This window comes from Patiria miniata, unplaced genomic scaffold, assembly GCF_015706575.1.
Source record: "Patiria miniata isolate m_02_andy unplaced genomic scaffold, ASM1570657v1 HiC_scaffold_24, whole genome shotgun sequence".
NCBI classification, from domain to species: Eukaryota; Metazoa; Echinodermata; class Asteroidea; order Valvatida; family Asterinidae; genus Patiria; species Patiria miniata.
Window position 1 is genome coordinate 2,262,186 of NW_024037063.1, and position 16,986 is coordinate 2,279,171.

Consider the following 16,986-nt stretch of genomic DNA (forward strand, 5'->3'; position numbering starts at 1 on the left):
TTCTCAGCTGGTTTTTTTCCGACTGAACTAGTTTTGCCAACATTTTGATGCTGTAAAATTGACTTAATAATAGCGCCCTCGAAGGGAGGAAAGATAAACACTTTGTTTACGAATTACCTTATTATCGCAAACCCGATTATTTTGCTTTCTAATTAATTAGTATGTTAGGGGCAAGATTCCGAAATGATGATCACTTTCATCATTGTTTTGTTCAGTTTTGCAGTTTTCCAGAACTTAGCATATTTTTTTACTGGTATTCCGACTACAGCCTGACTCGACCACAGCGGTGCATCGACGGAATTGACGAGAACCAGCGACAATTTAGCAGACGAGAAAAACATGGCCGACATGGCAGACAGTGCGAGCGCAAGCGAGATCGAAAGCGACACGGACAGCATAAAGATGTCCATTCCCACTCGCAAAGAGGAGCTGCTGAACAGAATCGCCTCCTTGGAGCAGGAGAACAAGGTGTTGAAGATTGAATTGGAAACCTACAAGATGCGCTGCAAGTCCCTTCAAGGGGAAAATCGCGATCTGAAGCGAGCGAGTGTGAATATTGTAAGTGTCTGTGGAATGCAATGGGATTTAATGACTCATAATCTTAATGGTCCAGTGGGGGTGTACTTTAGGACATCTCCGTTTGTTTAGTTTTAAAAAAAAAACAGTTCCTATTGATCCAAACTGACTTTTGCAACATCAAGCAATCATCCTTTCCCCCAGTTTTCAAGCTTTTTAACAGTATTTTGACAAAAACACTGAAAAACATTGACTTAAATATCCATTTTTCCAACATGTTCGACTTCAACTTTCGTGACTTTTCAAGCTATTGCCGTGGAAATCAACACAGTTCTTTCCGCCATGGCATCACACATGAGTTGGCACACCTTCCTATTGTATTTTGTCGCCATTTTCACCATTTTACCCCATAAGTTCCCTCTAAATCCATAATCCTGACTGCCCTACAGAAATAAGGGCATATTAAGAGAGCAACAATCAAACAATGGATTGGATTTGGAATTACGTCTGTTTACTGAAAACTAAGGGTTTTTTTCAACCGCAGGATCCTTTCTGAACCTTGAATTGCAACTGTCTGTACTAATTCCCCCTTGTCCAATTGTCCTAAAGTGTTTTTCCGAGGTCTTTGAAATAGCACCCATTACACCCACTACCACCAGAATTAGCATCGCCTTCACTTACCACTGTCTCCAAAACTTCCCTTTCCAAGTCTTGATACGTAAAACAATAATTACTGTCATTACTTTGTAATTCGTCTGTTCTTTTTTTTTGTTTAGCAAGCGCAAGCAGAGCAAGAAGAGGAATACATCAGCAACACGCTCCTCAAGAAGATCCAGGCCCTGAAGAAGGAGAAGGAGAAGCTAGCTGTCAACTATGAGCAAGAGGAAGAGTTCCTGACTAACGACCTGTCCAGGAAACTTGTCCAGGTCAGTTAAGGAGCGATGAGCCGGCCTTGCAGTAAAGAAGGGAATCTCACAGTGGCTTAGTGCTTTCTTCAACTCGCGCGTGATCTTGTTACAGTAGTGCTGTCAACTTGTTTATCTCGCAAATTAGGCAGCAACGACTTACTCCGTCATGACATGATGGAGTAAAAAAAAAGGGGGGGGGGATTCAAAGAAATGGACTGGGAAAATGGCAGTTTTAGCTGTTTAACTGTAATCTTCCTCAATCCTCCAAAGTCGTCCGGGCAGTTTTGGAGGATTTTGGAGGATTGAGGCTGAATGCAACACGTACAATTTTGGAGGATTGTGGAGGATTTGAGGGCACATGGATATTCAGTATCGGTTGATTTTGGAGGATTGAGGCTGAATGGTGTTTGAAGAAGAAGAGGATTTTGGAGGATTGAGGCTGAATGGTGTTTGAAGGAGAGGAGGATTTTGGAGGATTAAGGCTGAATGCATTTTGAGTGGCAGGACTGTTGGAGGATTTTGAAGGATTGAGGCAGTGGGTATCCTTCATTTTGGCGTATGTGCAAAATTTTGGAGGATTGTGGATGGTTCCTAGCAAAAAAGGGCCAGGGGGTTAGGGTTAATGTTGGTAAATTTAATAGCAAATAGTGCTTTGAAGGGACTCGAAATGTGACTACGCGGGTAGACATTACACACAAATTCTGCACATATGCATTATGAATGGTGCCTCCAAAAGTTGAATGATGTCTTGCTCTTCTCCCCCCCCCCTTTACTTCCCCCCCCCCGCCCCCCCCCCCCCCCCCCCTTTACATATCTTTGAAATTGCTATTGATGATCATTGACTGATCATCGATTGTAATTGTTTTCTTGAGTGAGATAATTTTTTTTCTTTCTGTCTACAGCTTCGACAGGAGAAGCATCAGTTGGAGAGGACGCTAGAGCAGGAGCAAGAATACCAAGTCAACAAGCTGATGAGGAAGATTGAGAGACTGGAGAATGACACCGTCTCAAAACAGAAGAAACTAGAAGAGGTACTGAAAAGGACTCGTGACCTGGCCTTCTTCCTGTTTTCAATTCTTTAACAGGCAATGCATCCGCACTTAAACAATACAACAAATTTTGGAGATTGACTCAAGTCTCTTCTGTTTCTGTTCCATAAACGTACAAACACCTAGAAGGTTGTCGACGTACGTCTATCCTTACATGTACTAACATGTATAATTTAGATTTAGTTGAGTGAAATAGGCAGGGAAATATTGCAGAGGATAAAATATATTAAGAGGACAGGCTTATATTCGAGTCATCAAATACCAAGTCTGAGTCATCGGTAGAGTCTAAATTTAGATGTACTCGAGATCTGAGTCTCAAGTCACAAAAATCAAGCTTGAGTCGGATGCATGAGTCATGAATCACTTACATGTGTTCAAATATGGACAATAAATTCTATGGCAGTAAAGCTGATGTTGTAAACGGTGTATGAAAGTTTTGTTAAATTGTCACCAGATTCAGTACACTGGCTACTAGCAGTTCCGAAGCAATGGCCTTCTGAAGGGATTTCCAAGCCGTGCTCGCTTGCAACAGTAGAGAGTATCTATTTTAACTCAATTCAGTCCGAAGCTGAATGATGGCTTGTTCTTTTTTTTGTTTCAGTTGAGAAGAGAGAAAGTGGACCTTGAGAATTGTCTTGAGCAGGAGCAAGAAGCACTAGTCAACAGACTCTGGAAGAGGATGGATCGTCTTGAAGCAGAGAAGAGGTTGGTATTAGTTTAAGATTTCATCTTTTCTTATAATATTTGTATAATTAAAACATGGAATATTTACTCAGGGACGCAAAGCAGTCTTCAAGATGTATGAAATGGAATATAATATATAAGGAGTTTGGCCGAGTGGTTCGGGTTTGTGACTCAAGATCAGAGGATTTGGGTTTGAATCGTGCCGCTGGCTATATGTTGTGTCCTTGGGCAAGCCACTTCACCCCAACTTTACTCTCTCCACCCAGGAATATACGAATAAAGCATTAGCTGGTGAGTAACCTGCATTTGGCTGGCACCCCATCCAAGGGGAGTAGAAATATTCTCAGTCATTTCGTGCCAAGCAATCGGGAGATAAATGCCGGCCAGATGGGCCATATTAGCTTCTTATAAACTTTACTTAATATGACAAATTTTGTTACGCAAATCCTATTTTTAACTTCAGAATGCTTCAGGAAAAGTTGGATGAGCCTGTCTCGGCCCCGGCCTCACCCAGAGAAATCAAGAACGGTAACACCACCGATAACCTGAGCGTTTACGTCGACCAGCTACGCAACGAAGTCCGCAAACTCAAAGGCCAGCTGATGTCCTCACAAATTGAACGTAAGTAAGATTGTACGACATCTTCAGGAAGAAGCAATCTTGTGGACAAGTGAAGTATCAGATTACCATATAGGCCATGTCTGTATTACTTACCTATGGCTTTCAATTACACAAACTTTCATCTCAAGATGCATTTTCGTCCTCAGATGAAGAAAAGATGGCCCACTTGGTGCAGGAGGAGCGTGAGTTCAAGGAGGAGAACCTCCGCCTGCAACGCAAGCTTCTCCTGGAGCAGGAGAGGAGGGAAGCCCTGAGCAGACACCTGTCGGAGAGCGAGTCCAGCCTGGAGATGGACGACGAGAGACAGTTCAACGAGATGGCCGTCCACGGGATCGGGAACCTGCGACCTCGGACCATCTCCAGCCCCATCCCGTACTCGCCTAACCCTAGTAATAGACCCATATCACCAGGTTAGTGCAGTAAAAGTAAATTAACGGAGGCTTGCAAGTAAAAAAAAATATTAATTTGTTGTTTCTGAATCGTTAGTTGACGCCGGAAAGTAAGAGTTACTTTTCTGATAGCAAAAAAAAGAGAAAAGTAGGGGGGAACGCATCTTGGCAAAACATTCAATCTACTTCTCTACATGTTGTAGTAGAAAATCAGAAAAGTTGAAAAGTGTATATTTACAAAAACGTTAGATCTACTTTTTTGCTGTTTCGATAGTAGGAAAGCAGATGTCCACATACATATTGCACCCTTTTGTTTTTGAACTAGAGATTTGAGAAGTTTGTCTCAAAATGGTCTTTGCGTGTAAGATTGTACTATTTCATCGAAAAAGGTAGTTTGAAATTGCAGACAGACATGAACAGCTAAATTTTTGAGATCACTACATGTAGTTTACTGTTACATTGCAAAATTGTGTTAACAGCCATGAGCTTTTTAATTTCCAAGAATTTCCATATGGATTGATATTGAAATGTACGTTTGTTATCTATTAACATGTGTTTTGGATTTGGAGCAACATTTCAAGCTAACTGCATTCTCCCACTGCCATTATTGTTTTTTTTAACTGTGGACTTTGTTTGCTTGCATTTTTGTGATGAATAATTGCGCTTGTAGATTGATTATGAAATATGCTGGCACTGTTAGTTTCTTGATGTAAACGGGCTTGAAAGTCATGCACCTGTATTTGCAGATGTAGAGATGCATAGTTTACCTACCATAGAATATTTCCTGCATTTAAGTGAGCATTGCGAAGGAGAGAGAATCTTTGTACTCAAATTTGTGAACTACATTTACATGTGTTTGATCATCTGAAGTTGTTGTTTCGTACGTTCAAAAAGCATAGTCGATCTGCCTTACCCATCTACATGTCACGCATGTCTTTTTCTGCAATAAGCCATTATACATGCACGGACAGCAAGTTGCATGCAAGTGATGCCACTCTTTCTTCTTTTTTTTTCAATTTGTTTTGCCATCCTCAAACTCCACCCCTTTCCCAACCAATCCCTGGTTTTCTTCCATTGCATCACTGCCTGCCTGCTTCATCTGTGTACATGCTGTGTGTGTATGACACCAACTACATGTTCTGAACGTGCTGTCTGTATGACGCCAACTACATGTAAATGCTGTGTGTGTGTGTGTGTGTATGACACCAACTACGCGTACTGACAGCGATGCACACTGCTTTCTCTCCGTCATCACCAGCCAGCCGGAGTACGCCCTTTGCAGTGGGGCCCACCAGCCACCCCTCCCCCATCAGTCCGTACGGAACGTCCCCACCGGTTGGGCCAAGCCACCTAGTTCATGTGAGTACTAGAGTTTGCCTTTTTCCCCAAGAGAACTGGTGTTGAGTTTACATTTGCCGAATTGTCGCTGACTTTTTTTCTGTGTTTGATTTTTTTTTTAAGAGTACAGATTTGAATTTTACAATTACTGAATTTTTCCAACAAATGTTTTTGTGTACCCCATCCACATACATTTTGTGAAGTAAACTTAGCTTGTTTTATAAATTAAAGTTAGAGTTTTAGAAAAGTGTTTGAGACCAAAAAAAACAATTGCTTATGTGAAGTGCCAAGTCTGAATTTGGAATAGTGAGACGTGTGATCCAGTACCAAAATCTGTGTTGGATTGAGTGGGTTAAAATAGGGGGAAAATCTCTTGAAATAGGAGGATTAATTTATCCGAAAAATCTGCCGGATGTCCCTTTAGGCAGTTTACGTTGAGCTTTAACTCAGGTCATGTAACATTTTCTTGAAAGAGGATGACTTTACAAATGGAGCACTTTTTTAGGAGCTAGGGGAACTCGTTTGTGAAGCGCCCAAACAAATTTTGTACGACAGGAAAACAGGAAAAGAAAGAAAGGACGGAGAATTCCAGTGGACATAAAACCACTGCCATTCTTAAAAGCATCTGTGATAGGGTGAAGTGCCTAACTTTGCCCCCCTGTTTACCCCCTTTAGATGGGCTCCACACCTCCTTCACAGGGTCAGGTAAGATTCATGGTCCCCCTCCCTGCCATCTCTTGTCTCACCTACAAAAAAAAAAAGGTTCCTTTTAACAACTTTTCCCCATGGACTCTTTTCCTACATGTATCCTTCTATACTACTAATAAAAAAAACAACTTCCGACAATATATACATGTAATACTAATGTCATAAATCCTCCCCTGTACCGCTGCTTTGAATTAACGATGAAGCTGCCATAGACTGATTCTTAGGCTGTCTAAATAACGCGACTACGGCTTACAATTACACATGCACTTATAAGAAGCCACATCCCTTTAGGCATCTGCACTGCTGCCACAGCCAAGCAAATCAGACACAGCCCAAGATGAGGGCTCCAAAGTCGCAGAGCTGTAGACTGAGTTACGACAGCAGGCGTAGATCCAGCTGTGGCTGAATTTTTTTTTGGCCATAGAAATATATTAAAAATTATGTGATTGTCGGATTTAAACAGCACCCCCAATTGAAAGTAAGTTACAAGCCCCCCCCCCCCCCCCTATTGATTTAATGCAGGCCAAGTGGCGTGAGAAAAAAAATCCATCTACATTTCCGTATTCATTTGCTGATGAAACCCCCCCCCCCCCCCTGCCAAAATTCCTTGATCCGCCCCTGGACAAGAAAGTCTAGTTCCAGCCTCGGGTTTTGTTTGATATTAACAACAACAAAGACAGGTTTAGTGTGCGATGCCGTACAAAAACAACAAATACAGTTTAAAACTTTGCTGAACAATTAATTTAAAACAAAATCCACGTTGATCCCTGTGTACAGTTTTTTTGCCTTTCACTTGTTCAAAGCAACAAAGTGCCCTCTGTGAGTAAGGGTTCTGTCTGGTATACTGCGTGATTCTATCTTTTCCTACCAAATTCTTGACTAGGCTTTACAGAGAAGTTTATCGTCCTTTCTCTTCCTGAAAATTTTTTACCCTCGCAACGTCTGTAGTATTTCATGTATTAACGCATTCCCTTCCTTAACACACCTGTACGAAGCAGGCCAAACAATGACAAATTCTTTGGATTTTCCCATTTTAAGGAAACCAAAGACCTACATATCTGGTATAAAAAAAATATATATAAATTCACTGCAGCAATTGCTGCTTGTATGCATCCTCGCAAAAAAAGTTTTACAAATATTCATTGCAAAAAGAGATACTTAGTAATTGGCCAATAGTAGTACTGTGGTAGTCTAATTTACAGAACAGCGTTTAATGCGTTTCGTTGGGTCTCTCCAGAAATAACACCGTCTCCCAAAAGACCTTTAACCTATTTCACAGCAAAAATAAAGTGGCTTAATTTTCAACCCCCCTCCCTGTTTGCATCCCCTTCAGCAAATTGGCCACCCCTCACAGTCCCAGCTACAGGTAAGTATGTCTCCTCTGCTCTGAAATTAGTAACCCTAAAATATTAAAAACCCTTAACCCTACCTAACCCCTAGGCCCTTTTTGGCTAGGAACCATCCTCAATCCTGCAAAATCTTCCCAATTGCCACCTTGAAACTATTGGGCTCGGCCTCAATCCTCCACAATCATCCGTTATTTCGTGCAATTGATCAGTGGAGGGGTGACCATTGCCTCAATCCTTCAAAATCCTCCAGCAATCACTGTTAATGGGTTGAGGCAGTGCCGATGACATTCAGAAGCTGTGAAGATGATATCAAGCATAAAAGCATAATGCATAACTGAACATAAACATTGCAGGGTACAGCCTACAAACTCAACGCAATGCATCCTCAAATCAACTGACACTTTCTTTGTCATTCAGCCTCAATCCTCCAAAAACCACCTGGAGGATTTTGGAGGATTCAGAAAGGTTAGGGTTAAAAAAGGATTGGAAAAGTCCATCTGTAAGGCTTTCAATGCAAGTTCTTTGAATTAATATCTTCTTCGTTTTGTCGCACTTCTAAATTATTGGTTTATTTTCCTTTTACATACATTGACTTTTATCGCTTTGGTTGAAGGTAAACTAAAATGCCAGATTGGTGAAGGTTTTTAAACATTTTCATATAAATGTTCTTTCTGCATGTGGTATTCAGACAATTAACAAGATTATTCTATCTTTTGCCGAACTAAAAAAACTAGATTTTAGCTGGGTTGTTTTTAGTATTCAAAACTGCAGGGAACTTTTCAAAAATTTGGGCAAGCACTGAAGAAAGCAGGCACACTTACTGAAGACCCATGTTGCAATTATTTCCTTCATAACTTATTTATTATTTACCTAAACGTTTATTTTAGGGTTGGCATACTGACACCCCCCCCCCCTCACCTGAAACATTTAATGTTTAAACCATTGCTTTTAACATACTGTAGCTCTGTCTTAATACCCCCTGGGCTGATGCTGTATACATGCATACTTAGCTAGTATTGAGGCCGGAAACAAAAATATCTAGATAGCGCCTAACAGTGCATTCTAATGAGATCTTACTTGAAACTTAGCACAAGCATTGCCAATCCATGTGGGATGTGCTCCAAATTGCGATGTCATAATGACATCATCAAGTGTCATTAACTAGAAGATACATTTTTGATGATAACATTGTTAACATAATTGTAAACACTCTAACAAAACAAAGGAATGCCTTTATCACAGAACATTTGAGTAGTTAGTGGCTCGACTAGAGGACATGCTTAAGACTTGAGATAGACCTGACTACGACGCTGGTATCACTTTGAGATGGATGTATCTGTCTCACTATCTTGGACCCAAAAAAAGGGACTAAAAAGATACCGAGTAGGCCTATACAATACGTCTAAGTAAATATGTGTCTCTTCTTTTCTGGTCTGTCAACAGAGGCACCGGGTTGCCGTAGCGACGGCAGGCAGCAGCTCCGGAAGCCACAACCCTGAAAAGTTCATCAAGCCCACGGCTCCGACCTCGTAGGGATTCGAACCTCTCCCGTACGAGACAGACAAGATGCAGGAAAGACGTTGAAGGAGGACTGATCTCAGCCCATCCCTTCGAGAATCTTGAAGATGGTCAGTTGACATTCAAATAGTACCAAGAGGAAGGAATATGGTCCTAGATTAAACAATTAAAGATTGTCGAAGATGCTGAAAGACATCTTGAGTAGACAGGCTACTTGACAAGTCCGAGCCTTAGCTTTGCACGGGTTGGTTTACCGCAAACCAATAATGATGAAAAAAAGAAAAATGTGGAATTACTGTAGTTTGAAGAATGCATGCCAAAATCCTGATTTGATACGCATGAAAAAAAAAAAAGTTTGTGAAATTTAAATCGCAATCAGTGTTGTTTTTCTTACGGCTATGAAAGAAAATTGCAGTTGTCTATATAACAAAATGTACAACGCGTTGCTATTAAACTGTAATGAAGAACATATTTGTAACTTGGACATTCTGTACATATGCCCTCTCACAAATTGGCTCTCTGTAAAACATTTTCAATGTGCCTTGCGAACCTGCCAATTTTTACAGACTTGCGTCAAAACATGAACTGAAAACGGTCCACAAAAGAAAAACTGTACCTGCCAAAGAATTGTGGGAGCTGATGCATTTGAAAAAAAAACATCTGAATGTGAACGAAGCACCGCTAAAAAAAATGCAAATTTTGATATTTTTTTGCAAGAGTGTTGAAATATTTTTGCATATAAAACTTATAAAGTCTTTGGACTTTACAATGCAGATTCATTTTTTTTTGCTAGTTGTGAAAAAAGTGTGGCAGATCTGCATTTGTCTGCAATTGATGTTTTGTAAAAAGTTTGGTTCATTTTGTTGGTAGGTGTAAAACCAGAGGCCATTTTTAGAAAAACACCCTGGCGGGGGAGAAAAAAAATTGGACTCACAAAATTCTGATGTTTGGCTTTAGTAAAAAATATATTATCTGTGAAATGCCTTTTCTTAAATTGGTAATCATTACATAACAGTATCCATTGAAAGAAAACTTACCATAATGCATGTTTGACTATAAGAGAACTCATGAATACAAGCCATCATAAAAGAATTATCAGTTTCTTGTACAAGTACGATTCAATATTTCAGAAATTATCGCCTTGTGAATTTAGAGTTGATGTGGACAATTATCTTTAATTCACATTGCACATACATGTTAAGTCGAAAACCTGTTGAGAAAAGTTTGAAAGTGGCCCTGGTTGCGTTGAATATTGTGGAGTATATAGATATTTAAGAAAAAAAAATATTGTAAATATTTAATGATAAAAAAAATTATATGATTCTGTTCTGTTGATAAATGTATGTTTTTATTATGATTTATGTGAGAAGGGGGAGTGTACAAGTCGAAAGCTTTGTTCTGTTAAAACAGATTTGTTAAAAAAATCTTTTAAAATAGTCAAGTATTTAAAAAAGGCCAATTACTGTATTGCATTTTGTTGTGTAATATCGTCACACCTCCCGTGTTCATTCTCAAAAATTTTGTTGCATTTTACTTAAACTGTTTTGTCAAATGAATAGGGGTGTGCATTCGAACCGAGTACCCGCTGATGTCGGTAACCGGTTCCAGATTATCAGATCAATTACTTAGCACCTTAGAACTTTACAAATTTCTTAGTAACTTTTCAGACAGTGAAAGAGAAAGATTTTGAATGCCATTTGTGAGGAATTTTCAAAAGAAACACCAGGCTACATGGAATTTTAAACAGATGTCATGTTTCGTATGCGCGCGCATTTTTACGCGCGACAGAAGACGCTCGCAAAAGTTGCAGTTTACCCCGTAGAGCTTCAAAGCCCTTCTGTAAACTCTGGGGGTTGGGTTTCTTTTACGGGCACCAGTTTGTTAAGTTGAAGATTAATTCGTTATCATGCTCGCACTCATGGAACAGGGAAAATGTAGTGCGTCTGTATCCCACATACCACGAGGCCGAAGTGGGACACAGATGCACTACATTATTCCGTGTTCCACTCACGCTCGTGGGATAACATATAGTGTAGGGCATTTATAAAGGGAAGCATAAATGTGCAAAAAAATTAAAATGACTGTTATTTAGTCGAGTACAGCTAAGTCAGGTAGCTTGACAGGGTGATATGCTAGCACTCTGTAGATAAAACTGCTGCTAATCTTGTTTCACACAAAAATTCTGCTGTAGAGGTATTTATTATTTAGAGTTCTTGAAAAAAATTGATCCATAGATTGAAATTCTGCGACAAATAATTTGTAAAGAAAAAAACCAATATGCAGAGCTTTCAGTGCTTGGGTGTGTTCCTCTCATCTAGCTGTGGTATATAAGCCTTGTTTTACCATTATTAACAATCATGAGGGTTTACAGTAGTAATTATCCAATCGTATTTATTGCACCAACGTCATTTCAACAAGCATGCTTTTATGTACAACTGTCAGAATTCAAACACTATACAAAAAAGTAAACCGTGATAATACATATAAGTCCAAAATAGGACTACTATAATCAATGTTACTTTCACCCATTGGTGCTGTTTGTATGTAAACGCTCTAATGACAAGGGCACTATTTACAACCAACGTCATAACACAATGGACCAATCCATTTTGCTCCACCTCGTGGTGCGTTGACCAATCACAGTCATGATTTATGCCGGACATGTGTGCACAAAATGTCAAACATGCCTGCAAGTACGTAAGATGCTCGCAGCTGAACCTGCGGTGTGATAATGGAGTGGCGCACGTGTTGCCGCCCCACGTCCATAATGGGCAGGCCATGGTTGATTGAAAGGAGTTTTAGTAACTAATATTGTTTGTTACTTAGAATTGTTAAAGTTGCTGCACTGTTTCTAACTCCTAATGCTATAAATACATGCAGTTTGTGTCAACTGGCTAATAAGCCATTTGCGAGTTAAATTTGAATAAAATCTGGAACGCTGACTTTCCAATGCTTTGCTAAGATGGGCCTACCAAAGAGACTGTTACTATATCACGTGATTCGGGGCAAGCCTTATGCTAGCAACCTCCAGCTCCGGCATGGTCTGGTGTCTTTGTGCCATTCTCACACATTGTGAACAATGTACATTGTATTGGTGCTGAGCGTCTCTTACGTAACTGTGCAAGAGCTTGCCCCGAATGATGTGATTAGCAACAGTGTCTTTGGTCTGGAGATTTCAAAGTTACAATGTGCCAAGCAAATCCCAAAGGGCATGGGTCACTTGCAAATGGCTTATTGTATACATCAAGTATGGGAAAAACATCATTATTTCTGAAAGTTTGAAGAGACCTTTGACATGATGGCATTACGCAATTAATTTACGTACATGTGTAAAACATGTTGCACTTGCTAAACATATATGCACATGTTGTATATACAATGCTATGAGGTGGTAAGAGCATAAATGGTTTCGTACATACTGAGTAAAAGAACTAGGGTTGCAATTGAAAAAAAAAAAAAAATCAATCGTTGATGTTGAACTGTAGATAACTGAAATTTCAAAAAGGTCACAATAACTCAAGTGATAATTTCTGGCAATTATACTTGTGAACATGAATATAAATTGTTTCAGTTTTGACCATGTGAAAAGGCGATATGATTTAAAAAGCTGAAATACCAACGTTGTAACATTGATTGCGAAGGTGATGGATCCTTTTTGTTTTTTCTTCATTTTTTTTTAACCAAGAATGTGTGTAGCTTGTGTACTGGCCTCAAATTCTTAAGCAGTTGATGTGCATGTATAAGTAACAGACTTGTATAAACTTGTTGAATTTCGAAGCTACCACACATATCATGGGTACCGGAACGATTTAACGCAACAGTTTCAAAACACAGTGCCATTTGACATTGTGTGTCTTCATAGTGTCAAGAGGTTTATTCAGTAATTGTAGAATTGCAACCCTTCAAAAAAACGAGGTTAGCTTTTTCTCGCGCTAAGATTTTGTAGTGGAATTTAAAAAGTTTTGTCTTGCCAATTATTATTTTTGTTTTGCCTGGGGGAATTTGAATTCCACGGTAGTGGAATGTAGTATTTTGTGTATTATTTGGGGATAAATCGGCGTAAACGTTAATTTCTCTTTACTGTTAAGTGTAATATCTTCATTCTTCTTCTTTTCTAGAGAAATATCCGTAGCTGAAGTATGGAGCATCCAATTTTTTTTTCCAGCTTCATAATTTTTAAGCAACTGAGTTTTTGTGAAATGGCCTCGAAATGCAGCATACGTATGTACAGTGCAGTATACAAATTTGTAATGTGTTGATTATATAAAAAAAACGGCAGTCTTAAATGTTTGGTTTCATTGTCACTCAAGAAATCTGCAAAGGCAAATTTAAATGTAAGATAAAAAGAGTTCTCTAAAAAATAAAAATAGAGCAAGAGTTGACGAATATACAAGTTGAGTTTGAAATGTGTGGTACTGTCACATGATAATTTTGTCCTACATATATCTTTACTTTGATTAATTCCTGTTGAACATAGTAGTCATATGGCTTTCCTCTATGTAAAAGAATCCCCCATTATATTTGTACACCATACTTGCAATTACTTAAAATCACACACAAAATTATCTTTAACATTTTCAAAAATTTAAAATTATAAATACTTTCAGAAATAAACATTAGGATTTAGACCGCTCGAACCATCGCATCGTACGCACAGAGCTGTTGCCCGTCTCGTATCCCCACCGCGCTAACGGAACCACCACGATGCTTGCGTTATCCTCGCTGCCGAACTGCAAGGCCTGGTCGGCGACAAAGTTGGCCGCGGTGGGTGGGTCGTGACACTGATTGACGGAATCGCAGACTTCTTGATCGGTCATGACGGAGATGATGCCGTCCGTCACTAGGATCAGCATGCTGTCTTTGCTGTGCTTGATCTGCCCAAGGAAAGTAATGAATTATTGAAATATAATAAGTGAAAAGGACTAGGCCGAGTTTTAAATCATTAAACAGTTTTGAAAAGAAACTGACTGGAACACAATCTGAAGCTTGTAGAAAGATCTCAAGACTTGTGGGTAATTCTGAAAGATATGGGTTCAAGTCCAGTTCGGGGGGTGTGGTGCGCGTGCCCTTGGGCAAGACACTGTGCCACTCATTCAGGCAGGCAATTTTCCTCGGATCAGCTGATTTCACTTCCAATGTGTGCCATTGAAAATAGAAAAACACTGTACAAAATCTTGGAAAGATTTGAATTTCCTCTTTTTTTGTGACTTCCCAGTTGCATGCCTGTCATTGCTTCTCTCCACCCAGGAGTTAATGGGTACCTGTTAGGGCAGAGATGGTTACTGTGATTGATTTAAGCTGCTTTGCTCCAAAGTGGCAGCATTGAGCTGTCTACTCCCCAAGGAGCTGACTTGGTCTTTGAAATGTTTCACGGGACAAATGAATGCATCACTGACTGACTACATGACTGACTGACTCCCCGACTGACTGAGACTCTGACTGACGGACCGAGTCACTTAGTATAAATAATGTCCTAAAACGATATTTGACTAGTATTAAAGGAAGCCTAGTATTTATACATATTTCATGAAAGGCAAGCTTTTGGCTATCACCCACCTCTACTGATTTTGTCTCAGGCTGTGCGATCACGCCGTATCGCTTCAGTGGTCCGTCACCTATACTACGCGTCATTGTCAGTGCACCGTTGACTAGCGGTTGGCCTTTACTATTCCAGCTTGAATTTGGACAAACATCAGAAAAGGATCAGGATTATTAAACATCTGAGAATAGTCTAGAATCTGAGTCTTTCACAGAACAAAATAATAAGGATCTTAAACTCCTTTTCTTCCTCTAGCTGAAAATTGAATAAAGCCATCTTAGCAGACAGGAATCCTGTGCTTACATAAAGCAGGGTTGACTGGCTGCGACTGTTAATGCAACTTGATACAGCCATGCTTTGACTGTAGGTGACTGTTTTCAGCATTTCCCCAGTTTTTTTCAGCTGTCAAAGACTTTTACTATTGCTCTTGACCTCCTAGTCAAGATCCCTAGAGGATGTTTCAGGAGGAAAATAACCAAGTACCAAGTGAGTACCAAGTAGATAAGAGATTTTTATGGCACTATTCTTACTCATAATGAGGACTACCTGATGAAACCGTTAGAAGCCTCAATCCTCTCCCGTTCCGTGTCGACCTCCGGTTGGTGGTCGCGCGACAGTCTCACTGCCTTCCCCTTGCGACACAGAATGGCCCGGCTGTCGCCGACGTTGGCCACCACAAGCTCGTTGCCGTTTCGGAGGAGGCACACAGTCGCTGTGGTGCCGCTGTTTTCCAAGGCTGGATCTGGTAATGGCAAATGTACAAAGACAATCCAACAATGCAGTCAACCACATCAGGATTGTAAATTAGTAGCTGTACATATTCATGTAGCTATAAGCACCTTTGGAGAGCTTTTTTGGTTATACAGATAAAATAAAGGATAAGAAAAGATCATTTGTGCATAAATTATTAATATTTTTTTGCTGCAATTATCACCTCTGATGTCCATGTGCAGGTGTCTTGCGAACCGGTTCTCCAGATCCTCAAATGACCTTTTCAGAACCACCTGCAGATCGTATTCATTCCACAGCCAATACCCGATGTGATGTTCCAAGTTGCAGCTAGCGTAGTCGGCCGCAGTGGCACCCCCGTGCCCGTCGAATATCCCAAAGTAGAGGAGATTTGGGGCCAGTTCGACCATGCGTATCCTGTCCTCATTGGTCAAGCGCCGTCCAATCAGGGACTCCGCACCAACATTCGAGAGAGAAATCTTGGGAATCGGGATGCCGTGCTTGATGCTCTGCTGGAGGAGTATGGGTTCCTCGATGCGATTTTCCCAGGTACCGTAGCTGTCCCAGTCAGGCGGTCGGTTACGCCAGGAAAAATTCCTACTGTCGTGACTGTTCTTGAAAAGAACGTCCGTGTCGGTCCTCCATTTGTTGAGGAAGATTCTCTGCATGCTATAGTACCTGAGATTTGTCGTTAATGATTTTGAGACATTTCTTGCGCAACCCTTGCACCAAGTGTTAACAGATGCATTGTGGGACGCTCCTGCGTCCCTGCGTTGGCTACAGTAACCCCCTCCTAAGGTTGAAATGTATCTCTTCAAGGGTTCACATACTTTTTGTGTGGGATATTTCAGTATAAATAAGATCCTCCGTGTTGTGTTTTGCATCCTCGTTTTGGTATTCCTACATTTCTGTATGGAGCTGCAACAAGCAAATATTATCATGAGAACAAAAAATGTTCATGAGAAAAAAGAACTTTACAGGTTACATTTACAACTCTTCCATGTAACTTGTAAATTGGTTGAAATGTATCCTTGGTTATACAGATCGCAAAAAGGCGTCCCTGACCTACTTCTAGAACCAGAACTAGTAGACGCCCCCCCCCCCCCCCAATTTAACACCGCCCCAGGTAATTTTTGTGTGTGTCGACGTGCATAAGTCAGCTTAGCCCCACTAGTGTGGCCGTCGGTATGCTGCGCTGAACCTTAGGTTCAGCGCAGCATACCGACGGCCACACTAGTGGGGCTAAAGTCAGCTAAGCTATGTTGGGTTTTCATATTAAAACAGCGATAAGTTGGGCCTACTTCCATCAAAAATTTGACTTTCTCACACACAAAAATCTCTTTAAAATTTGTTGAAAATGATTTTTAACGACCTCGGACCGACAACATTTGAGAAATTCAGAGTTAAAATTCACTCACCAGCCTGTGATGGCGAGATGTTGTCCGCTAGCTCTGAACAGCGCCCCCAATAGTCAGAACGCGGACGGTGCTCCCCAAATCAAATCCATGAAATCGGCCGAATTCCACACTCACAGTCACACAAAAAAAGTTCACCACAACAAGCGCAAGAAAAAAACCTTTTGTTGGAAACTTCAACATTGTCTCGATGCAGCAATTGGAGCTTACACAAAAGACATTT

The 16,986-nt window shown here is 40.4% G+C and overlaps 2 protein-coding genes across 6 annotated transcripts; one reads left to right on the top strand and one right to left on the bottom strand.

Annotated features, from left to right (window-relative positions):
* The first annotated feature begins 300 nt into the window (after positions 1 to 300).
* LOC119731576 (coiled-coil domain-containing protein 6-like) lies at positions 301 to 10,552 on the top strand. Of its 5 annotated transcripts, none has more exons than XM_038204767.1 (9): positions 301 to 558; positions 1,293 to 1,442; positions 2,327 to 2,455; positions 3,075 to 3,178; positions 3,621 to 3,778; positions 3,925 to 4,188; positions 5,426 to 5,526; positions 6,181 to 6,210; positions 9,006 to 10,552. In XM_038204767.1, the coding sequence occupies exons 1-9, from the start codon at positions 340 to 342 to the stop codon at positions 9,093 to 9,095; spliced, it is 1,245 nt and encodes a 414-aa protein (XP_038060695.1). In that variant the 5' UTR covers positions 301 to 339; the 3' UTR covers positions 9,096 to 10,552. The 5 variants fall into 5 exon arrangements, with proteins under 5 accessions (XP_038060695.1, XP_038060692.1, XP_038060694.1 ...); XM_038204764.1 differs by having other exon boundaries at positions 302 to 558; positions 5,393 to 5,526; XM_038204766.1 differs by lacking the exon at positions 9,006 to 10,552 and adding an exon at positions 7,547 to 7,620 and having other exon boundaries at positions 302 to 558; positions 5,393 to 5,526.
* A 1,356-nt stretch (positions 10,553 to 11,908) lies between these two features.
* Positions 11,909 to 16,962, bottom strand: LOC119731578 (protein phosphatase 1K, mitochondrial-like). The gene is made up of 5 exons (XM_038204769.1): positions 16,767 to 16,962; positions 15,554 to 16,266; positions 15,166 to 15,361; positions 14,637 to 14,754; positions 11,909 to 13,954 (listed from the first exon to the last, which is right to left on the bottom strand). The coding sequence occupies exons 2-5, from the start codon at positions 16,230 to 16,232 to the stop codon at positions 13,697 to 13,699; spliced, it is 1,251 nt and encodes a 416-aa protein (XP_038060697.1). The 5' UTR covers positions 16,233 to 16,266; positions 16,767 to 16,962; the 3' UTR covers positions 11,909 to 13,696.
* Positions 16,963 to 16,986: the final 24 nt, after the last annotated feature.